Source organism: Drosophila suzukii, assembly GCF_043229965.1.
Source record: "Drosophila suzukii chromosome 2 unlocalized genomic scaffold, CBGP_Dsuzu_IsoJpt1.0 scf_2c, whole genome shotgun sequence".
NCBI lineage: Eukaryota > Metazoa > Arthropoda > Insecta > Diptera > Drosophilidae > Drosophila > Drosophila suzukii.
The window spans coordinates 26,899,162-26,924,575 of NW_027255896.1; the positions used below are offsets into that span (position 1 = coordinate 26,899,162).

The window sequence follows — 25,414 nt, forward strand, 5'->3', positions numbered from 1 at the left end:
ATAGTTGCCTTCTCCACAATCTTCCTGCTGCTTATGAGCACTGCCTCTGTTTTGTGCTCGACGACTTCTAACCCGTTGTCTGCGAGCCAGCACATGAGGGTGTCTATCGAGAGGCTGCATCTATCCGTGATCTCTTCGAGGGTTTTGGCTACCGTTACCAGCGCTATGTCGTCCGCAAATCCCACAACAGTGCATCCTTCGGGTAGTATTTGCCTTAGGATCCCGTTGTTCATGACGTTCCATAGTATCGGGCCCAGGACTTAGCCTTGAGGTACTCCTCCTGTCACCTGGTACTCATGCTCTTCGACATCAGAGGAATATGTGAGAAGTGTGTCCTCGAAGTAGTCCGCTTCAAGTTCGATCAGGTAGTCCGAGATTCCCATGCGATGAAGTGCTTGCAGGAAATGTTCCAGTTGGCAGAGTTAAAGACATTCTTGACGTCCAGGGTGCAGGCGAGGTAGTACTTTTTTAAGCCACCTAGCCACATTTCTCCTTCGATTGCGTTAGCAGCCAATTGGGTGACCGCTTGGATCGCGTCAATGGTGCTTGTTTTCAACGGAAGCCAAACTGGTGGTCCGATAACGCTCTAAGTTGGTCGAGTTCTTTTTCGAGGTGGGTGCAGATTATGCGCTCGAAAATCTTCCCCGTCGTATTTAGCATACATAGGGGTCTGTATGAGGATGCATCGTCGTTCACCTTTCCCGGTTTTGGGATAAGCACCAACCTTTGACGCTTCCAACCTATGGGGAAGGTTCGTTGGGTGAGACACATGGGTTGTTTCCCTTAGCTCCTGGTTTCCGCGTCCTCTGCTTCTCTGGCACCTGCGTCGGGCCGCTCGGCAATCTCTACTCGCGCTGCCTATCTCGTCGTTCCACCATGGTACTGGTCTTCGCCCGTTACCACCTTTCGTGGCCTTCTCCATAGATAGATCGCACGCCTCCTTCACTCTATCGGCTATGTTCCTCGCGCATGTGTTAGCGTCTCCTGTAACGCAGACGCCTTCCATGTGTGCTAGGAGGGACACTGTGTTGAGGGTATGCGCTTTGTAGGTTGTTTGGCGGCTGCTTGGGGCGGGCAGTCTGGGGCTTGTCTGGGTGATGATCAGGGCGTGGTCGCTGTGGGTGTATATGTCTGACACCCTCCATACGCAGTTACGTGCCAGTTCAAGGCTAGCGAAGGTCAGGTCGATAATTGACTCCCGACCTGACTTGATGAAGGTTGGTCTGTTACCTTCGTTGAATAGGCATACGTTTATCGGAGCCACTGCCTCAAGAAGGATGGTTCCCCGCTGTGTCGTACTAGCGCTGCTCCATGTTGTGGACTATGCGTTGAAATCACCTGCGATGAGGATAGGGGACCTACCGCGTGCGTCGTCAGCGATATCCTGCATTATTGTTCTGAACTCGCTAATGTGTACGCTCGGGGCTATATAGCAGCTGTAGAATGTTATACCGTTGATCTTCGCTCTGGTGTATCCCGTTCTGGAAGTCCTTTGCGATAGGTGTACAGGGGGCTGCCCGGAGCTCCATATTGCTGCACCGCCATCCGAGCTATGTTGCCATACGCCTTCATTCCTGTCCTTGTAGGGCTCGCTGAGTTTTGCCACCTCAGCCTGCTCCTCGATGACCGTCTGTGCTAGATGGTCCTGCGCCGCTCTGCAGTGGTTTAGGTTCAGCTGTATGACCTTAACCATTCTGTGTATCGTACATGGATTTCCGGCACTCAGGGCACGCCCTGCTTAGGGTCGAGAGTTCAGCCTCTCCTCCAGATTTCCCGCTTCTTGTGCAGATGATGCATTTCGGTTTGCCCTGGGTACAAGTTTTATACTTGTGGCCATCCTTGCCACATCTAAAGCAGGATTGCTCCGTGTTTTTGGCTTTTGCCTCTGACGCTGGGCATCTGGCAGACATGTGGCCTAATCCCTTGCATTTGTAGCATCGCCTGGGCTCAGTTTCTGTCTTATGCGGCAGACGACCCATCCAACCCTGATTTTCCCCTTGTCGAGGATCCGCTGCGCATGCTCAGGTCTGAGGTGGACCGATGCCGTTTGGGTTCCGCCATATGCCTTTCGCATCCGAGGTGCAGCACCCGCCGGGATGTCGCACTCCTCCTCAGCGTAAACTGCCTGTAATAAATAAAAAACACATTACTCTTTCAGTGAACGGTCGTGTTTTTGTCTTGCGCTCCGAATTTTTGTTCTTTTTGTCATAAACCATCGGGGTAAAATTCATATTTTCATATGTCTATATACTTTTTATGTCCCTAACAACATCCGCTCGCTTCGCGAGTGCATAGTGATTGTTTTGTGTTTAAATTAACAAAATTAGTTTGCACGTCTAATCTCTGTGCAGTGTTTGTTGTTATTGTTTTTTCTAATTGCCTTCTTCTTTTCTTCCAAGTGAGTGTCTAAACGGTAGTTACCCGCTCTCCCGCACTCCCGCATATAACTTTGTTTTTGGAACATCTAAAACTTACGCTCCCCCAGCTTACTTACTCCCGCTCATTCTCTCCCGCTCTCTAACTCTCTCTTTTACTTGCGTAGCTTTATTCGTTTATTTCGGCTGGACAACAGAGCATTCCGTGCCATTCGTGTGAGAATATTTTTCATGCAAAATGCCTTGGCTATTCGGGCCTGGTACGCGATGCAATCGACATGAGAAGTGGCTTGCGCTACTATTGTGATGAAGGCATTGCTTATGAAACCCAGGCACTCTCTATAAGGCGGCTTACAAAAAGCGCTGCTACGGAATTGATCCGGAACAGCCGTAGAAATACGGATCTGCTTGTGGAGCTTGAGTCGCAGCTCACTAGCCGTATGCTATCTGAGCCCGATTCTCCTAAGCGTAAAAAGATCGCGGTCGATAGATAACCCACGGTAGCCGCTAGTGTAACTCTCTCTGGCGATCCGGGGTCTGCAGCACAGCAGTCGATCTCAGCCGCCGCACAAATGGTACTGAGATCGAAAGCTAAAAAGATTCGGTTTCCGTGTATAAACAATACAATAATAATTCCAACGCCGCATGTTGATTTAACGTCCAAAGTGCCGACTGCAACTGGTAGTGCAGCCAATTTTTGGCCTGTTGGCATTTTTGTTAAAGAGTACGAAGCTAAAAAAAAGAAAATTCGTACAAAGGAACTTGGAAATCCCTTTAAAGAGCCATCCACATCTACATCCTCATCTATCTCAAAAAACTAGACTCTTTTCTTCAGCTTTCTTATCAGAATACAAGAGGTTTACAAAGTAAGTTGACCAAATTGTATACTGATAGTTTTTCCTTGTCTTCCCATGTTATTGTTTTTACAGAAACTTGGTTAAAACAGGAAATTCTAAGTTCCGAAGTTTTTTCAAGTAAGTACACGACTTACAGGCTTGATCGTCCGTCCCGACGTGGAGGTAGAGTTTTAATTGCAGTTGACTCAGAATTAACGTCTGAAGTAATAACGTCCGACGAAATAAATGACATTGAATTTCTGTGTATAAAACTATCCCTTCCGGGTATTTCCATATACATAACATGTTCATATATTCCGCCGTCATCGGAATTCCCATATATATGCGAATCATCTGTCCGCTATCCAGTTTATTTCAAGTAAACTATCAGATAGGGATCAGTTAATAGTTTTAGGTGACTTTAATATACCTAGGGCGACATGGTCCACCGTCGAAACCTCAAATATATCGTTACCTTCAACGCAGCATGATTTTCTTGACGGTTTGCTTGATATTTCATTGTCTCAAGTAAATCATGTTTTAAATTTCTTAGGACGATTACCGGATCTATGCTTTGTTTCCAGTCCAGATTGTGTCTGCATAGCTAGAACCTCTGCAATTACGTTACCAGAAGACCCTTATCACCCAACGCTAGAGCTGACTATTGACATGGGTACAAAAGTGTATGAACTATCGAAAAGTTAGCTAGACGCATCCCCTGCTTTCGTAGTGCGATCTTTGCACTCATTAATAGCCTTATAGCTTGCTCGGATTGGTCCAATCTGTACTTATGTACTATTATAAATGAAGAGGCTAATATGTCTTTTAACATATTAAACTAAGCTTTTGATACATGCGTTCCTACGTATTATCCTAAAATTTCAAACCAACCTCCGTGGTTTAACAAAGAGCTGGCACGACTTAAAAATGTAAAGTCTAGGCTCTACAAAAAGATTAGAGCTTCAGGTTCACATGCTGCCTTTTCCCGATACTTAAGTGCTCGGTCGTGCACCGTGCTTAACGCCGTGTTATAAAAACTATGTAGCTCGTTGCAAGACGCAGTTTACACTAGATCCAAAACAGTTTTATAATTTTGTCAGTCTTACCCATATGTCATTCCTAAATAAAACTTTATTTGTTGTCCTGTTATAAGTGAAAGCTCACTTCTTTTAGATTTGCAAAGGGTCAAACCAGTCTACTCTCCGGGTCCTGACGAAGCCCCTGGATGTGTGCTTAGGTATTGCGCTGAGACTTTGTGTATACCATCGCACAAACTGTTTACTTTGTCTTTAGAAACATGAAATTTCCCACACAGATGGAAGGAGTCTTTTGTTATCCCGCTACATAAAAAAGGGAGTAAATTGGACGTATGTAATTACAAAGGTATTTCAAAGCTATCAGCTATACCGAATCTCTTTGAGAATATTATTACGCCCCATTTACAACACAGTTGTAGGTCCCTTATTTCCTTTTGTCAACACGGATTTATAAAACGTAGGTCAACGACAACCAACCTTTTGGAGTTTACTTCATTTGTTATAAGTGGTTTTAGAAAGAATCGTCAGACTGATGTGGTCTACACTGATTTTAGTAAGGCGTTTGATTTTGTAAGTCACCCGATTCTAGTCCGGATATTGGACCTTTAGGGTTTCCAGGTGATCTTCATAGGTGGATCTTAAGTTATTTGAATGACAGGACTGAAAGGGTCATTTTTAAAAACTCTTTGTCATCCCTAATCCGAGTTACGTCCGGTGTACCACAAGGAAGTCATCTTGATCCGCTCCTGTTTACATTATTTATAAATGACCTTCCATTAGTCCAGATGACGTTAAGTTGTTCCGGCAACATAATGAACCCGCACAAAGTTTAGCTTTACAATCGGATCTAAATTCATTTCAAACATGGTGCATGGATAATGAGTTGAGTTTAAATGGTTCTAAGTGTAAACTAATGACCTTTTTTCGTGTCAGCCCCCACTACTCAACGTATACTTTGACTGGTTGTGCGTTAGATATGATAACGCTTGCTGACGACCTTGGAGTCTATATGGATCCTAGACTTAAATTTTCCGATCACATTACTATTATGGTAAATAAAGCCAGGGGCGTGCTTGCATTTATCAAAGGGTGGTCGAAGGAATTCGATGATCCCTAAGTCACAAAGACCTTGTTTATTTCATTAGTCCGACCAGTTCTTGAGTACTGCGCTCCTATTTGGAGTCCCCAATATGGGGTGCATATAGACCGGATTGAGTCTGTGCAATAAACTTCTTAATATTTGCCTTACGGAGACTTAACTGGGATACAAGCCTAATACTACCATCCTATAGTATCTATGTCTATTCGTATTTTCACCTGTATTTTTATACCCGTTACTCATAGAGTAAAAGGGTATACTAGATTCGACGGAAAGTATGTAACAGGCAGAAGGAAGCGTTTCCGCCCCATAAAGTATATATATTCTTGATCAGGATCACTAGCCGAGTCGATCTAGCCATGTCCGTCTGTCCGGATGAACGCTGATATCTCGGAAACTATTAGAGCTTGGCTATTGGGATTTGGCGTGCAGATTCCTGAGCTTCTTACCCAGCGCAAGTTTGTTTCAGCAATGTGCCACGCCCACTCTTACGCCCACAAACCGCCCAAAACTGTGGCTCCTACAGTTTTCATGCTAGAATAAAAATTTAAGCTGAAATGTATTGTTCTCATCAATGCCTATCGATTGACCCAAAAAAAAGTTTGCCACGCCCACTCTAACGCCCACAAACCGCCCAAACCTGTGACGCCCACAGTTTTCATGCTAGATAAAAAAAGTATAACTGAAATGTATTGGTCTCGTCAATACCTATCGATTGATCCAAAAAAAATTTGCCACGCCCACTCTAACGCCCATAACGCTTAAATCTGTCTAACGCCGGTAGGTGGCGTATTTGAATCTCGCTTTGCTGCTTGCATATCTCTATTTCCCTTAGGTCCCTTTAGCTGAGTAACGGGTATCTGATAGTCGAGGTACTCGACTATAGCGTTCTTCCTTGTTAATTGTCTATTGTTACATTGTCTTTTTCTTTGTCCGCGATTTTGTTTACTCGCCCAAAACGGTGATGGGCTCCGCGCGTAACAAGCATTGCTTGGTGTCGTAGGGCCACTTGTTTGTACTGACCATAGTACATCAACGTCCAAGGATAACTCCTCGCAGGTGGTCATGTCGTCTAGGTCGCGGATTTCCACTTCCACCGTGTCCTCCAGCATAGCCACTTCGGCTTTGCCGCTGAAGGCGGACTTGATGGCTGTATGCAGTTTCTGCGTGGCCGGGTCTGAGGGTTTCGGCATCTTGAGTAGCAGACTCCCATTGGCTGTCCTCCGTATGCCTGGCACACCTTGAGCCCCTGAAGGGTAGGCTCGGTTTTGACCAGCTTAAGCATGTCTGCGTACGATCCTTCTCTGCATTTGATTAGGATAGCGTCAGAGCCCTGATTCCTGCGCTTCGCGGTGTGGTTCACGTGGTCATCGCTTTCCCCATTACTCGCTGCTGCCAGGGCGGGTTTCTCGGCGCGACCCTGCCAGGTTTTCCCGTGCCAGTATGCGTTCTCTTTATGCTGGTGCCTTCTTGCCGTGGGGCAAAGAGCGATGGTGTTGTCTCCTGGGTTGTGCTGGCGGTCGGACCCCTTGCCCGGGATTCATCCAGCGTCGCACTGATCTCGCTTTGCAGCTTCTTCATTGCATGCAGTGAGTCGATCGTGGCCTGTGTGACATGACGACCTTCTTGTTGTTGCTCTTTGTGTCCGTAAACTTCGCCCAGCTCATCGGTGAGAGCTGCGGCGCTTTTATGCACCCGTTGCTTCTTGTGGGCTCCATCGATCGCCTTTTCTGGGCTAATTGGTTACCGACTACTCTTCGGGGATGTTTGCTCATCCTCGTTACTGCCGAAGTTGAACATTGGCCCGGTCACTTTGGGAGGCGCTGACACTGGGTGGGCCTCGGGAGCCTGCTCCAGCCCCGTTGGCGACCGCTGCACCTTCTGTTTCATCATCTGAAAATTTTTTTGCAGCTCTTCTTCTGCCCTGGACGATTTCTCGGTATCCATCGCCTGCACTAGTCGGAGGTCCCTTGGTGAGCCGGGATTTCCCCCGGTTACTGCCTGATGTGAGCTATACCGCTCCGACTCGGTCCCCAGAGCCCCGTTTGAGCTGGCGCCGCTATCGCGGTGGGGTTGGGACACTGCGGGTGGTGCAAGAGCTTATGGTGACGCTGACCAGTTCCACGTACTTTTGCACCGTGAGTGCGTGTGTGAGGTCCCCAAACAATCGAGACTCAGTTTAAGCCGGATGACTAACTCCTTTCGCTGACAAGAGTCCATAGACAGGAATGCGGGGCACCTCCGGAGGATGTGGCTGGACCCGCAATGCGTTGCGAACCCGCGCTTGCGCATTGTAACATTGGACACGTCTAGTGGAGTCCGTGGCTGGACGTACCTGCTGTCCAAATGAGGCGTTTCGGTTCTCATTAGCATCGATAGTGACTGGACGGTCGTTCACACCCGGAAAAAAATCGGTTCGAAACGTTCAAAAATCAAGATCAAACGGGGTCAAAAACTGCGTAAGCCCGTTTGTTGACAATTCATGAACGGTCGTTCATAAAATTTGACCGAAACTTAAGGGTTGGGTTCCGAACGAATGGTGTCAGTTTAAGAACGTTTCGGGCCTAACTTGAGAGCATAAACATCTAAAAAAAACGAGGTTTGTGTACAATGTACACTGTACATGCTAGACTTTCTGGACGCCCGGTAGAGATTTATTTAATTTCCCACCTTAGGTTTTGTTATTGCTGGAATTTAATGTATTTTGGTTATATTGCTGATGACAGAGAATTTATTTATTAATAGAAGTACATATAAACACCAGAAATAATATTTTAATAAAACCTACAATTCACAACCGTGTTCTCGCGGACTCAAACCTGTGTTACCATGTGTCAAAGGCGGATGCTTTAGCAGCTGGACCACCGAGCTAATTTTTCGAGTGCGGACAATTGGGACACTAGACCAACATACATGTTTTCATGAACGGTGTTGATAATTTAAGAACAGCGTTCTCCTCATTTCTGCCAAGGCATTTTTCATGAAGCATTCGCAATTATACCTAAATGTTCATGATTTGACCACGCGGCGTTCGTTTTTTATGAACGGAACTTAGCGAACGGATTGTTGTCAAATCATGAAAATTGTTCTTGATTTTGTTAGTTCTTTTTTTTCTTGGTTCCAGAACTGCTCCAGTTGGAAGAAGGATGACGCCTCGGTGTTGCTGCCCATATAATATTTCCAAGCCGTGTGCGTCTCCTTCGGCAATTTTTTGAGGCACGTAGTGAGCGAGCCAGTGAGTGTGTTCTTTCGCCGATCCCATAATGCGCTGAAGTGCTCCCTTGCCGACATTTACGGTGCTCAGCAGAGATAGTAGATCTTCCGCCTTCTCCTTATGTTGGGTCGACAAGTTGTACAACGCATTCATGTGGGTTGCGTGGGTTATTATACCGCTTGATGAGCATTGACCATGCCACCTGGCATCAGTCAGCTGGATCTGTTGGATGTCGCAATATCGAACTGCGGGAAGTGAATCTTTTAGAAAATGAAATTTTTGACTATCGCTAAGTTTTGTGGTTGGAAAAATTGTAAGGTTGACTTAAGAGCATCGTGACGATCCACGTGTAGTTTAGCTAAACCATCAAAGTTACTACTTTCGGCCATTTGTAACCCTTTGTTACAGTTTGGGTTGCCGTTTAGTTCCCCGACCTGCTGCGTTGCCAATCCTTAGACCGCGTGTCGTGCAGATGGAAACGGTCGTTTCGAACTTGAGGTAGATCTTATTGTTGTCCATTTTGCGAATTGCTTCTCACTTGTTTCGTAAAACTCGGGCACCGATAAGAATTTTTACTTTGGGTTAAATTGTGTCCGGATTTTCGGAACGGTTATGTTGAATGAATATAAGCATAGACTTTTAATTATTTAACTCACATATTGGATATTATATGCTGTCGTGTGTTTGTTTTAAGCGCGACGTTCAAACGAATGCAGGAGGTCAATGCAGATGAAAAAGGACGCATATTCCAAACTGATGTTTTAAACTACTAATAAGAACATTCGTTTAACATTTCATTTATTTGTATTTTAGTTTCTCTGTGCACCAGCAGGCTCTTCTTTTTTAAATTGGTCCAATTGATTTGTTTTCCGTTTGCCAACAAATCCAGCTGCTTGACAGTAAGACCATGCTACTACAAAGAATAACATTTTTCGACTAGTGAAATTCTTAGCCGATCTGAGTACTAGGTTTAAGGCATTAAAAAGCGGTTGTACACGCTAGGCAGAATTAAGCCTTTATGCAATTAGATGTAGTCATCTGGAGAAAAATGCCGCTTGACACTGCCACTGAACATTCTCCCCCACTTGCTAGGACATCCGTAGCAAGAACTTAAAGAAAGTAGAATCAGGAGCATGATGGTGGCCCTCCCCACACTTATGGCAGTGATGACCACTGCGGCAGGAGTCTTAGGAATGATAGCGAGCCAAGCAATTGGAGCAGTAAATGTGGAAATGTACTTCCTGGAGCCGTTTTTGGGCGCTCTGCAGCAGAAAGTGGTGGCACTTCCGTAGAGGATAGATCTTTTGGCAGATTCGGCATCGGTAGGATTTAATTCCTCGATTACGTCTGCCATCCAAGGCCAAACCTAATACTCAGATGGATTATTCGTAATACGGACTAATGTGCTCTGGAAACTTGTGCTAAATAGGACGAAATTGTGTGTGGAATCGAGGCGAGTACCGACTTTAGAGGGTTGGATGGAATCGGCGTAAGAACGATGCAACAACGTGTGATGGCCAGTGAAACAGTTGTAAGCGCTTGTGCAATTCCGGAGTTGGTGGTTGCGTGCAAAGCAATTGGAGCTTAACTCTTTTCCTTGGAAAAAACATGAACGATCATTTACCGAGGACAGCGATGACATATACGCAAGTGGTGGTTCATCTTTGAAGACAGTTCGCGGGCCTTGAGAACTAGAACGATCCTAGTCGTGAATTAGTTTATTTTTGGAACTTCTGCCATTCGATATTTGTCTTTGCACTGGACGTGGAGGAAACTGGCAGATCGGAAGCTATCGTCGGCCTCGAGGGTTCGATGGCGCTCAGTCGAAATGAAATCAAGCTCGAGCCACGTAGGAATTTCAGCTATATTTTGGGTGGATTGCTCCCAATGTCGAGCAAAAAAAATTCAGGATAGGGTCTTAACTCTCAATATTAACGCCGGAAAATTGTAAGGAAGTTAAGCAACCTTGATTAGTGCGTTGAAGTTCCTTTAAGGCTGCTCCAGACTCCTGTGCACATTAAAGGGAGTTCTCAAGTGACTATTCACCTGCAATAGCTTATTTTCGAAACGAAAAGTTAGGTTTTTTCAACCTGAACGAAATCTATTATTGGTGAGTGGGGATCTCGAAACTATGGAATGAGCTTCGCCACTAGTTATACATGTTACTCGTAGAGTAAAAGGGTATTCTAGATTCGTCGGAAAGTATGTTACAGGCACAAGGAAGTGTTTCCGACCCCATTAAGTATAAGTCGATCTAGCCATGTCTGTATGTCCGTATGAACGCTGAGATCTTGGAAACTATAAGAGCTACAATACTAGGAAAAGGCATGGAGATTCCTGAGATTCCTGCGCAGTGCAAGTTTGTTTCAGCAATGTGCCACGCCCACTCTTACGCCCACAAACCGCCCAAAACTGTGGCTCCTACAGTTTTCATGCTAGAATAAAAATTTAAGCTGAAATGTATTGTTCTCATCAATGCCTATCGATTGACCCAAAAAAAAGTTTGCCACGCCCACTCTAACGCCCACAAACCGCCCAAACCTGTGACGCCCACAGTTTTCATGCTAGATAAAAAAAGTATAACTGAAATGTATTGGTCTCGTCAATACCTATCGATTGATCCAAAAAAAATTTGCCACGCCCACTCTAACGCCCATAACGCTTAAATCTGTCTAACGCCGGTAGGTGGCGTATTTGAATCTCGCTTTGCTGCTTGCATATCTCTATTTCCCTTAGGTCCCTTTAGCTGAGTAACGGGTATCTGATAGTCGAGGTACTCGACTATAGCGTTCTTCCTTGTTAATTGTCTATTGTTACATTGTCTTTTTCTTTGTCCGCGATTTTGTTTACTCGCCCAAAACGGTGATGGGCTCCGCGCGTAACAAGCATTGCTTGGTGTCGTAGGGCCACTTGTTTGTACTGACCATAGTACATCAACGTCCAAGGATAACTCCTCGCAGGTGGTCATGTCGTCTAGGTCGCGGATTTCCACTTCCACCGTGTCCTCCAGCATAGCCACTTCGGCTTTGCCGCTGAAGGCGGACTTGATGGCTGTATGCAGTTTCTGCGTGGCCGGGTCTGAGGGTTTCGGCATCTTGAGTAGCAGACTCCCATTGGCTGTCCTCCGTATGCCTGGCACACCTTGAGCCCCTGAAGGGTAGGCTCGGTTTTGACCAGCTTAAGCATGTCTGCGTACGATCCTTCTCTGCATTTGATTAGGATAGCGTCAGAGCCCTGATTCCTGCGCTTCGCGGTGTGGTTCACGTGGTCATCGCTTTCCCCATTACTCGCTGCTGCCAGGGCGGGTTTCTCGGCGCGACCCTGCCAGGTTTTCCCGTGCCAGTATGCGTTCTCTTTATGCTGGTGCCTTCTTGCCGTGGGGCAAGGAGCGATGGTGTTGTCTCCTGGGTTGTGCTGGCGGTCGGACCCCTTGCCCGGGATTCATCCAGCGTCGCACTGATCTCGCTTTGCAGCTTCTTCATTGCATGCAGTGAGTCGATCGTGGCCTGTGTGACATGACGACCTTCTTGTTGTTGCTCTTTGTGTCCGTAAACTTCGCCCAGCTCATCGGTGAGAGCTGCGGCGCTTTTATGCACCCGTTGCTTCTTGTGGGCTCCATCGATCGCCTTTTCTGGGCTAATTGGTTACCGACTTCTCTTCGGGGATGTTTGCTCATCCTCGTTACTGCCGAAGTTGAACATTGGCCCGGTCACTTTGGGAGGCGCTGACACTGGGTGGGCCTCGGGAGCCTGCTCCAGCCCCGTTGGCGACCGCTGCACCTTCTGTTTCATCATCTGAAAATTTTTTTGCAGCTCTTCTTCTGCCCTGGACGATTTCTCGGTATCCATCGCCTGCACTAGTCGGAGGTCCCTTGGTGAGCCGGGATTTCCCCCGGTTACTGCCTGATGTGAGCTATACCGCTCCGACTCGGTCCCCAGAGCCCCGTTTGAGCTGGCGCCGCTATCGCGGTGGGGTTGGGACACTGCGGGTGGTGCAAGAGCTTATGGTGACGCTGACCAGTTCCACGTACTTTTGCACCGTGAGTGCGTGTGTGAGGTCCCCAAACAATCGAGACTCAGTTTAAGCCGGATGACTAACTCCTTTCGCTGACAAGAGTCCATAGACAGGAATGCGGGGCACCTCCGGAGGATGTGGCTGGACCCGCAATGCGTTGCGAACCCGCGCTTGCGCATTGTAACATTGGACACGTCTAGTGGAGTCCGTGGCTGGACGTACCTGCTGTCCAAATGAGGCGTTTCGGTTCTCATTATCATCGATAGTGACTGGACGGTCGTTCACACCCGGAAAAAAATCGGTTCGAAACGTTCAAAAATCAAGATCAAACGGGGTCAAAAACTGCGTAAGCCCGTTTGTTGACAATTCATGAACGGTCGTTCATAAAATTTGACCGAAACTTAAGGGTTGGGTTCCGAACGAATGGTGTCAGTTTAAGAACGTTTCGGGCCTAACTTGAGAGCATAAACATCTAAAAAAAACGAGGTTTGTGTACAATGTACACTGTACATGCTAGACTTTCTGGACGCCCGGTAGAGATTTATTTAATTTCCCACCTTAGGTTTTGTTATTGCTGGAATTTAATGTATTTTGGTTATATTGCTGATGACAGAGAATTTATTTATTAATAGAAGTACATATAAACACCAGAAATAATATTTTAATAAAACCTACAATTCACAACCGTGTTCTCGCGGACTCAAACCTGTGTTACCATGTGTCAAAGGCGGATGCTTTAGCAGCTGGACCACCGAGCTAATTTTTCGAGTGCGGACAATTGGGACACTAGACCAACATACATGTTTTCATGAACGGTGTTGATAATTTAAGAACAGCGTTCTCCTCATTTCTGCCAAGGCATTTTTCATGAAGCATTCGCAATTATACCTAAATGTTCATGATTTGACCACGCGGCGTTCGTTTTTTATGAACGGAACTTAGCGAACGGATTGTTGTCAAATCATGAAAATTGTTCTTGATTTTGTTAGTTCTTTTTTTTCTTGGTTCCAGAACTGCTCCAGTTGGAAGAAGGATGACGCCTCGGTGTTGCTGCCCATATAATATTTCCAAGCCGTGTGCGTCTCCTTCGGCAATTTTTTGAGGCACGTAGTGAGCGAGCCAGTGAGTGTGTTCTTTCGCCGATCCCATAATGCGCTGAAGTGCTCCCTTGCCGACATTTACGGTGCTCAGCAGAGATAGTAGATCTTCCGCCTTCTCCTTATGTTGGGTCGACAAGTTGTACAACGCATTCATGTGGGTTGCGTGGGTTATTATACCGCTTGATGAGCATTGACCATGCCACCTGGCATCAGTCAGCTGGATCTGTTGGATGTCGCAATATCGAACTGCGGGAAGTGAATCTTTTAGAAAATGAAATTTTTGACTATCGCTAAGTTTTGTGGTTGGAAAAATTGTAAGGTTGACTTAAGAGCATCGTGACGATCCACGTGTAGTTTAGCTAAACCATCAAAGTTACTACTTTCGGCCATTTGTAACCCTTTGTTACAGTTTGGGTTGCCGTTTAGTTCCCCGACCTGCTGCGTTGCCAATCCTTAGACCGCGTGTCGTGCAGATGGAAACGGTCGTTTCGAACTTGAGGTAGATCTTATTGTTGTCCATTTTGCGAATTGCTTCTCACTTGTTTCGTAAAACTCGGGCACCGATAAGAATTTTTACTTTGGGTTAAATTGTGTCCGGATTTTCGGAACGGTTATGTTGAATGAATATAAGCATAGACTTTTAATTATTTAACTCACATATTGGATATTATATGCTGTCGTGTGTTTGTTTTAAGCGCGACGTTCAAACGAATGCAGGAGGTCAATGCAGATGAAAAAGGACGCATATTCCAAACTGATGTTTTAAACTACTAATAAGAACATTCGTTTAACATTTCATTTATTTGTATTTTAGTTTCTCTGTGCACCAGCAGGCTCTTCTTTTTTAAATTGGTCCAATTGATTTGTTTTCCGTTTGCCAACAAATCCAGCTGCTTGACAGTAAGACCATGCTACTACAAAGAATAACATTTTTCGACTAGTGAAATTCTTAGCCGATCTGAGTACTAGGTTTAAGGCATTAAAAAGCGGTTGTACACGCTAGGCAGAATTAAGCCTTTATGCAATTAGATGTAGTCATCTGGAGAAAAATGCCGCTTGACACTGCCACTGAACATTCTCCCCCACTTGCTAGGACATCCGTAGCAAGAACTTAAAGAAAGTAGAATCAGGAGCATGATGGTGGCCCTCCCCACACTTATGGCAGTGATGACCACTGCGGCAGGAGTCTTAGGAATGATAGCGAGCCAAGCAATTGGAGCAGTAAATGTGGAAATGTACTTCCTGGAGCCGTTTTTGGGCGCTCTGCAGCAGAAAGTGGTGGCACTTCCGTAGAGGATAGATCTTTTGGCAGATTCGGCATCGGTAGGATTTAATTCCTCGATTACGTCTGCCATCCAAGGCCAAACCTAATACTCAGATGGATTATTCGTAATACGGACTAATGTGCTCTGGAAACTTGTGCTAAATAGGACGAAATTGTGTGTGGAATCGAGGCGAGTACCGACTTTAGAGGGTTGGATGGAATCGGCGTAAGAACGATGCAACAACGTGTGATGGCCAGTGAAACAGTTGTAAGCGCTTGTGCAATTCCGGAGTTGGTGGTTGCGTGCAAAGCAATTGGAGCTTAACTCTTTTCCTTGGAAAAAACATGAACGATCATTTACCGAGGACAGCGATGACATATACGCAAGTGGTGGTTCATCTTTGAAGACAGTTCGCGGGCCTTGAGAACTAGAACGATCCTAGTCGTGAATTAGTTTATTTTTGGAACTTCTGCCATTCGATATTTGTCTTTGCACTGGACGTGGAGGAAACTGGCAGATCGGAAGCTATCGTCGGCCTCGAGGGTTCGATGGCGCTCAGTCGAAATGAAATCAAGCTCGAGCCACGTAGGAATTTCAGCTATATTTTGGGTGGATTGCTCCCAATGTCGAGCAAAAAAAATTCAGGATAGGGTCTTAACTCTCAATATTAACGCCGGAAAATTGTAAGGAAGTTAAGCAACCTTGATTAGTGCGTTGAAGTTCCTTTAAGGCTGCTCCAGACTCCTGTGCACATTAAAGGGAGTTCTCAAGTGACTATTCACCTGCAATAGCTTATTTTCGAAACGAAAAGTTAGGTTTTTTCAACCTGAACGAAATCTATTATTGGTGAGTGGGGATCTCGAAACTATGGAATGAGCTTCGCCACTAGTTATACATGTTACTCGTAGAGTAAAAGGGTATTCTAGATTCGTCGGAAAGTATGTTACAGGCACAAGGAAGTGTTTCCGACCCCATTAAGTATAAGTCGATCTAGCCATGTCTGTATGTCCGTATGAACGCTGAGATCTTGGAAACTATAAGAGCTACAATACTAGGAAAAGGCATGGAGATTCCTGAGATTCCTGCGCAGTGCAAGTTTGTTTCAGCAATGTGCCACGCCCACTCTTACGCCCACAAACCGCCCAAAACTGTGGCTCCTACAGTTTTCATGCTAGAATAAAAATTTAAGCTGAAATGTATTGTTCTCATCAATGCCTATCGATTGACCCAAAAAAAAGTTTGCCACGCCCACTCTAACGCCCACAAACCGCCCAAACCTGTGACGCCCACAGTTTTCATGCTAGATAAAAAAAGTATAACTGAAATGTATTGGTCTCGTCAATACCTATCGATTGATCCAAAAAAAATTTGCCACGCCCACTCTAACGCCCATAACGCTTAAATCTGTCTAACGCCGGTAGGTGGCGTATTTGAATCTCGCTTTGCTGCTTGCATATCTCTATTTCCCTTAGGTCCCTTTAGCTGAGTAACGGGTATCTGATAGTCGAGGTACTCGACTATAGCGTTCTTCCTTGTTAATTGTCTATTGTTACATTGTCTTTTTCTTTACCCGCGATTTTGTTTACTCGCCCAAAACGGTGATGGGCTCCGCGCGTAACAAGCATTGCTTGGTGTCGTAGGGCCACTTGTTTGTACTGACCATAGTACATCAACGTCCAAGGATAACTCCTCGCAGGTGGTCATGTCGTCTAGGTCGCGGATTTCCACTTCCACCGTGTCCTCCAGCATAGCCACTTCGGCTTTGCCGCTGAAGGCGGACTTGATGGCTGTATGCAGTTTCTGCGTGGCCGGGTCTGAGGGTTTCGGCATCTTGAGTAGCAGACTCCCATTGGCTGTCCTCCGTATGCCTGGCACACCTTGAGCCCCTGAAGGGTAGGCTCGGTTTTGACCAGCTTAAGCATGTCTGCGTACGATCCTTCTCTGCATTTGATTAGGATAGCGTCAGAGCCCTGATTCCTGCGCTTCGCGGTGTGGTTCACGTGGTCATCGCTTTCCCCATTACTCGCTGCTGCCAGGGCGGGTTTCTCGGCGCGACCCTGCCAGGTTTTCCCGTGCCAGTATGCGTTCTCTTTATGCTGGTGCCTTCTTGCCGTGGGGCAAGGAGCGATGGTGTTGTCTCCTGGGTTGTGCTGGCGGTCGGACCCCTTGCCCGGGATTCATCCAGCGTCGCACTGATCTCGCTTTGCAGCTTCTTCATTGCATGCAGTGAGTCGATCGTGGCCTGTGTGACATGACGACCTTCTTGTTGTTGCTCTTTGTGTCCGTAAACTTCGCCCAGCTCATCGGTGAGAGCTGCGGCGCTTTTATGCACCCGTTGCTTCTTGTGGGCTCCATCGATCGCCTTTTCTGGGCTAATTGGTTACCGACTTCTCTTCGGGGATGTTTGCTCATCCTCGTTACTGCCGAAGTTGAACATTGGCCCGGTCACTTTGGGAGGCGCTGACACTGGGTGGGCCTCGGGAGCCTGCTCCAGCCCCGTTGGCGACCGCTGCACCTTCTGTTTCATCATCTGAAAATTTTTTTGCAGCTCTTCTTCTGCCCTGGACGATTTCTCGGTATCCATCGCCTGCACTAGTCGGAGGTCCCTTGGTGAGCCGGGATTTCCCCCGGTTACTGCCTGATGTGAGCTATACCGCTCCGACTCGGTCCCCAGAGCCCCGTTTGAGCTGGCGCCGCTATCGCGGTGGGGTTGGGACACTGCGGGTGGTGCAAGAGCTTATGGTGACGCTGACCAGTTCCACGTACTTTTGCACCGTGAGTGCGTGTGTGAGGTCCCCAAACAATCGAGACTCAGTTTAAGCCGGATGACTAACTCCTTTCGCTGACAAGAGTCCATAGACAGGAATGCGGGGCACCTCCGGAGGATGTGGCTGGACCCGCAATGCGTTGCGAACCCGCGCTTGCGCATTGTAACATTGGACACGTCTAGTGGAGTCCGTGGCTGGACGTACCTGCTGTCCAAATGAGGCGTTTCGGTTCTCATTATCATCGATAGTGACTGGACGGTCGTTCACACCCGGAAAAAAATCGGTTCGAAACGTTCAAAAATCAAGATCAAACGGGGTCAAAAACTGCGTAAGCCCGTTTGTTGACAATTCATGAACGGTCGTTCATAAAATTTGACCGAAACTTAAGGGTTGGGTTCCGAACGAATGGTGTCAGTTTAAGAACGTTTCGGGCCTAACTTGAGAGCATAAACATCTAAAAAAAACGAGGTTTGTGTACAATGTACACTGTACATGCTAGACTTTCTGGACGCCCGGTAGAGATTTATTTAATTTCCCACCTTAGGTTTTGTTATTGCTGGAATTTAATGTATTTTGGTTATATTGCTGATGACAGAGAATTTATTTATTAATAGAAGTACATATAAACACCAGAAATAATATTTTAATAAAACCTACAATTCACAACCGTGTTCTCGCGGACTCAAACCTGTGTTACCATGTGTCAAAGGCGGATGCTTTAGCAGCTGGACCACCGAGCTAATTTTTCGAGTGCGGACAATTGGGACACTAGACCAACATACATGTTTTCATGAACGGTGTTGATAATTTAAGAACAGCGTTCTCCTCATTTCTGCCAAGGCATTTTTCATGAAGCATTCGCAATTATACCTAAATGTTCATGATTTGACCACGCGGCGTTCGTTTTTTATGAACGGAACTTAGCGAACGGATTGTTGTCAAATCATGAAAATTGTTCTTGATTTTGTTAGTTCTTTTTTTTCTTGGTTCCAGAACTGCTCCAGTTGGAAGAAGGATGACGCCTCGGTGTTGCTGCCCATATAATATTTCCAAGCCGTGTGCGTCTCCTTCGGCAATTTTTTGAGGCACGTAGTGAGCGAGCCAGTGAGTGTGCTCTTTCGCCGATCCCATAATGCGCTGAAGTGCTCCCTTGCCGACATTTACGGTGCTCAGCAGAGATAGTAGATCTTCCGCCTTCTCCTTATGTTGGGTCGACAAGTTGTACAACGCATTCATGTGGGTTGCGTGGGTTATTATACCGCTTGATGAGCATTGACCATGCCACCTGGCATCAGTCAGCTGGATCTGTTGGATGTCGCAATATCGAACTGCGGGAAGTGAATCTTTTAGAAAATGAAATTTTTGACTATCGCTAAGTTGTTGGTTGGAAAAATTGTAAGGTTGACTTAAGAGCATCGTGACGATCCACGTGTAGTTTAGCTAAACCATCAAAGTTACTACTTTCGGCCATTTGTAACCCTTTGTTACAGTTTGGGTTGCCGTTTAGTTCCCCGACCTGCTGCGTTGCCAATCCTTAGACCGCGTGTCGTGCAGATGGAAACGGTCGTTTCGAACTTGAGGTAGATCTTATTGTTGTCCATTTTGCGAATTGCTTCTCACTTGTTTCGTAAAACTCGGGCACCGATAAGAATTTTTACTTTGGGTTAAATTGTGTCCGGATTTTCGGAACGGTTATGTTGAATGAATATAAGCATAGACTTTTAATTATTTAACTCACATATTGGATATTATATGCTGTCGTGTGTTTGTTTTAAGCGCGACGTTCAAACGAATTCAGGAGGTCAATGCAGATGAAAAAGGACGCATATTCCAAACTGATGTTTTAAACTACTAATAAGAACATTCGTTTAACATTTCATTTATTTGTATTATAATTTCTCTGTGCACCTCTTCTTTTTTAAATTGGTCCAATTGATTTGTTTTCCGTTTGCCAACAAATCCAGCTGCTTGACAGTAAGACCATGCTACTACAAAGAATAACATTTTTCGACTAGTGAAATTCTTAGCCGATCTGAGTACTAGGTTTAAGGCATTAAAAAGCGGTTGTACACGCTAGGCAGAATTAAGCCTTTATGCAATTAGATGTAGTCATCTGGAGAAAACTGCCGCTCGACACTGCCACTGAACATTCTCCCCCACTTGCTAGGACATCCGTAGCAAGAACTTAAAGAAAGTAGAATCAGGAGCATGATGGTGGCCCTCCCCACACTTATGGCAGTGATGACCACTGCGGCAGGAGTCTTAGGAATGATAGCGAGCCAAGCAATTGGAGCAGTAAATGTGGAAATGTACTTCCTGGAGCCGTTTTTGGGCGCTCTGCAGCAGAAAGTGGTGGCACTTCCGTAGAGGATAGATCTTTTGGCAGATTCGGCATCGGTAGGATTTAATTCCTCGATTACGTCTGCCATCCAAGGCCAAACCTAATACTCAGATGGATTATTCGTAATACGGACTAATGTGCTCTGGAAACTTGAGCTAAATAGGACGAAATTGTGTGTGGAATCGAGGCGAGTACCGACTTTAGAGGGTTGGATGGAATCGGCGTAAGAACGATGCAACAACGTGTGATGGCCAGTGAAACAGTTGTAAGCGCTTGTGCAATTCCGGAGTTGGTGGTTGCGTGCAAAGCAATTGGAGCTTAACTCTTTTCCTTGGAAAAAACATGAACGATCATTTACCGAGGACAGCGATGACATATACGCAAGTGGTGGTTCATCTTTGAAGACAGTTCGCGGGCCTTGAGAACTAGAACGATCCTAGTCGTGAATTAGTTTATTTTTGGAACTTCTGCCATTCGATAATTGTCTTTGCACTGGACGTGGAGGAAACTGGCAGATCGGAAGCTATCGTCGGCCTCGAGGGTTCGATGGCGCTCAGTCGAAATGAAATCAAGCTCGAGCCACGTAGGAATTTCAGCTATATTTTGGGTGGATTGCTCCCAATGTCGAGCAAAAAAAATTCAGGATAGGGTCTTAACTCTCAATATTAACGCCGGAAAATTGTAAGGAAGTTAAGCAACCTTGATTAGTGCGTTGAAGTTCCTTTAAGGCTGCTCCAGACTCCTGTGCACATTAAAGGGAGTTCTCAAGTGACTATTCACCTGCAATAGCTTATTTTCGAAACGAAAAGTTAGGTTTTTTCAACCTGCACGAAATCTATTATTGGTGAGTGGGGATCTCGAAACTATGGAATGAGCTTCGCCACTAGTTATACATGTTACTCGTAGAGTAAAAGGGTATTCTAGATTCGTCGGAAAGTATGTTACAGGCACAAGGAAGTGTTTCCGACCCCATTAAGTATAAGTCGATCTAGCCATGTCTGTATGTCCGTATGAACGCTGAGATCTTGGAAACTATAAGAGCTACAATACTAGGAACAGGCATGGGGATTCCTGAGATTCCTGCGCAGTGCAAGTTTGTTTCAGCAGGGTGCCACGCCCACTCTAACGCCCACAAGCCGCCCAAAACTGTGGCTCCTACAGTTTTGATGCTAAAATAAAAATGTTAACTGAAATATATTGTTCTTATCAATACCTATCGACTGACCCAAAAAAAGTCTTTAACGCCCACAAACTGCAAAAAATCGTAAGTATGAACGCGGATATCTCGGAAACTATCAAAGAAGGGGAACTGGGATTTCCGATTAAGATTCCCCAGCCTTGTACGCAGCGCGAAATTGTTACGCGAATATGCCACGCCCACTCTAAGGCCCACAAACCGACCAAACCTGTGGCGCCCACAATTTTCATGCTAGATAGAAAATTTTAACTGAAATGTATTGGTCTCCTCAATACTTATCGATTGATAAAAAAAAAAAGCTTTCCACGCCCATTACGCTCAAATCTGTCTACCGCCCGCATATACCCAAGATCAGTATTTGGGAGCACCGGCCGTTAAACATTATTTAAAATTTTAAGTGTTGGGGAATGTAAGAATCGATTTACCAACGAACCGTCGTGATCAATGGCTCATATTCTCCGTTAAAATTCAGCCTTCAAGAAAAAACAAGAAAGGAAGTTAACTTCGGCAAGCCAAAGCTTGTATACCCCTTCAGTTATAATTATTAAATTTAAAAATTCAATAAAATTATATTCCTAATAGTATAAGATAATGTGTCAGAAAACACCAGAGCTATAATTTGTTTCATATTATTTTCCACCAATTTTCGATCATTCTTATGGCAGCTATATGATATAATCTTCCGATTTTGTTAAAATTAAATTCGAAATTCAGAACTAGTTAAAAAATGTTATTTCCAAGCGTAGGAGGTTATATGTTAAAAAACACCGAAGCTATAATTTGTTTCATATTATTTTCCCACCAATTTTCCGATCGTTCCTATGGCAACCGTTTGATTTACTATAGTCGTCCGATTTTGATAAAATTTAATTTGAAATTCAAAACTAATTAAAAATGTTATTTCCAAGCTTAGGAGGTTATATGTTAAAAAACACCAAAGATATATATTTTTTAAATTTTTTTTCCCGATTATTCCTATTATTCCTATATGAGCTATAAGATATAGTTGTCTGATTCGGCTGATTCCGACTTAAATACTACCTGCATATATATATAGGATTTTTGGGAAAGTTTCAGCCCGATAGCTTTAAAACTGAGAGACTAGCTTGCGTAGAAATGGACAGACAGACGGACATGGCTAGATCGACTCGACTATTCATGCTGATCAAGAATATATATACTTTATGGGGTTGGAAAACTTCTGACTGAAATCATTATACCCTCTGTAAGGGTATAAAAAAAATGGAACCATGCAAAAAATTTTAAGTGCCCTTTTCTTAATCAGAGAGATGTACCATACCGAAAGTTCAAGGTCGCCTTCATGGCGTATTTCGTCGCTTTTTTTTTTAAACTGGTGTAATTTTAAAAAGGATCCCATTCCAACGAAACCTGCTAGCCACAGATCATATATATCCTGTGTAATCACTCGTCTGCGTTGAACTTTTTTTCAGGCCGGTCCGTGCAACTCATTTACAATTTCTGGCTTTATCATATTCTTCTAATAGGCTGAAAAGCGACACCTTCTTACTCAATTGTAGTTTTTTCATTGCAGAAAAGTTTTTAGAAATAGGTGTACCTGAAGCAACATGCAATCAGTACCTCAATACTCAACCCTTCTGTGATACTATTTTTAACACGGCTATTTCCACGTCTTTATTTCCGACAATATGGAAAAAAGACAAAATTTTCCCAATTCCTAAGCTGAACAATGACTATAGGCCTATTTCAATCTTACCTTTTCTATCAAAAGTCTTTGAAAACCTTATGTCTTCACAGATTTAACTTTACTTATCTAATAATTCTCTACCCAATGAAAAACAATCTGGATTCCGTGAGAAAGAGTTGTATTACAGCAATAACTAATATTGTTGAGGATATAAGACAAAAACTGGACAGGAACTGCGTAACGTTTTTAACGCTCCTTGACCACAGTAATTCTATAAGTTCTGTGAATGATAATATTCTCTGTATCAAGCTTAAGAATATGTTTAATTTCACCACTAAAGCGACGAATGTTATTAGGTCGTATTTAACGAATAGTTATCAAGCTGTCGTCTCTGGGACGCAAGTTTGTTCTCTCCGGAACTTATCCAGGGGAGTGCCACAGGGGTCTGTGCTAGGCCTTTTATTGTTTTCTATATATGTCACTGATCTCCCTAGTATCCTGCCTGAGTGTGAAGTACATTTAATATGCTGACGATGTCCAAATATATGTTAGTATACCCGTAACTGAAATACACGCCTGTGTCCATCTAAGTAATAAAATGTTGTGGCTAATTATAAAATGGGCAAAGGAAAATGGCTTGGGTATAACTCCTAAGAAATCGAATTGCTTGGTAATTGGTAAAAAGAATTCATTTGTCCGTTATGTGTTTAATTTAAGACGCTCTGATCATATATAAGAACTTACATATGATATATTTGACTTTAATTTGACCTCCTGGATCGATCTTAGAACTTAAATATTCTTTCACAAAATAGCGACGAGGCGAGAACCAAATCATCTTTTCATAAACTTACCCCAGCAACATCTTAAGGAACCAAAAATTACATATGCCCTTGAATATAAACACTTTGTTCGAGAAGGCCGTTTTTCATAAATGGTATCCGGTTATGGAACAATCTTTCGCACCAATATAAAACCATTAGGAGTGCAGCTCAATTTCATAATAAAGATCTCTTAACATAACAGTACACATAAGTATAAAAAAAAAAAAAAAAAAAAATAAAATACAAAAATTTTGATTTTAGTCATTATGAAAGTGAGAAAAATTGTTTTTAATAATTTTAAAATAATAATAATTTAAAAATATAAGCTCAATGTGACTAGCGCGATAATTATAAGTGTGCACTAGACCGCTGGGACTAAAATATAAACTATCATCATATCATCCTTAAGAGAGATACACCTTTCCGGCATGTACAAAATGTGCTGTTCCAAGTCTAGAGCAATAGATTCTCCAACCTTTGTTGTTTTGCGCTCCGCCTTGAGGATCGGGAATCTTACATTTTCATGCATCCTTGTCTTCAATAGCCATTTCTTTTTGTTAAATAAATTAAACTCTTTAATTACAATGCTCATCTAGTTTTCCTGATTCATGATGGTGGCAGAGCTGTTGGACTAGGTACAGTTGTTACACGTTGTATTTTGCTGTATTATAATTGTTCGACGGCACCTGCAGCGCTCTCTGCTTATCTTTCGCCTTCTTTCTTATACCACTAAAGCTGTCGCTTATCTATTCAGCAACAACTTTGTAAGCCTGCATATGTCTATATGAAGATCTTGGAGCCAAGCTTTTTTCACATTCACAGTCCGTCTGCCGCTCCGAATAAACGCTATACATTAAAATGTATATATATATATATATATATAACCTATTCGTGCGTTATTAATTATAAATATAAGGGTGGCATATTTGTTGTCTTCCCCGTAAACATTTGGTGACCCCGACGTGATCGAAGTTTTTAACGGAGTCTGCAGCTCGGTCTCGCGATTGTTTAATATAGTTTAAACAAACGCTTTGTTTCGCTGTCGTTATCGTGCATTCGGTTACAAACATACGAACATACATACATATGTGCATATAAAAGTGCACAGCCGGCCGTTTGATTTTTTGTACATTTTGCGCTGTGAAAAAACACCAAAACTGTGTTGTGCAAACAAGTCTTAAGAAAGTGAATCGCATTTAATCTTTGTTAATTGCGCATATTACATATATATATGTACATATAGCCATACATACATTCGTTTGCCAGTTACATAATCCGCTGTTGCTAGGCAGGCAATTTATCGGCAAGAACAACAACAACCAAGTTAAAGGTTCCGTTGCATCTCGGCGACGCTTGTTAACCTTCACGTTTTCGCGGCAAAGGGTATACGCTGTTTTGTGCCTCTAACGCGGTCGGACATTTTATTTTATTTCATTTTCATTTCATTTTTTTTTCCTTTCTCGTGATTGAAAAATGTCTGATACGGAAAACTCGGTTCGGGCTCAAAATGAATCCACAAGTGACGTCGACTACTACCGAGTCAAAGCCCAATCTATTTTGCGATCTATCTTTTCGATCTAGGAAGCCTCGGTTGCCAAATTTGGAAATTGCTCGTTTTCATGGATCCTACTCTGAGTGGCCGGATTTCTTGCGACTTTCACTACGGTCATCGGAAAT

General features: G+C 44.2%; 1 protein-coding gene across 1 annotated transcript; it reads right to left on the reverse strand.

The window, feature by feature from the left end:
• Positions 1–260: 260 nt before the first annotated feature.
• On the reverse strand, positions 261–1,693 carry LOC139354384 (uncharacterized). Its single transcript, XM_070998611.1, has 3 exons — positions 1,363–1,693; positions 850–1,230; positions 261–394 (listed from the first exon to the last, which is right to left on the reverse strand). The coding sequence occupies exons 1-3, from the start codon at positions 1,691–1,693 to the stop codon at positions 261–263; spliced, it is 846 nt and encodes a 281-aa protein (XP_070854712.1).
• Between the last annotated feature and the right edge of the window lie 23,721 nt (positions 1,694–25,414).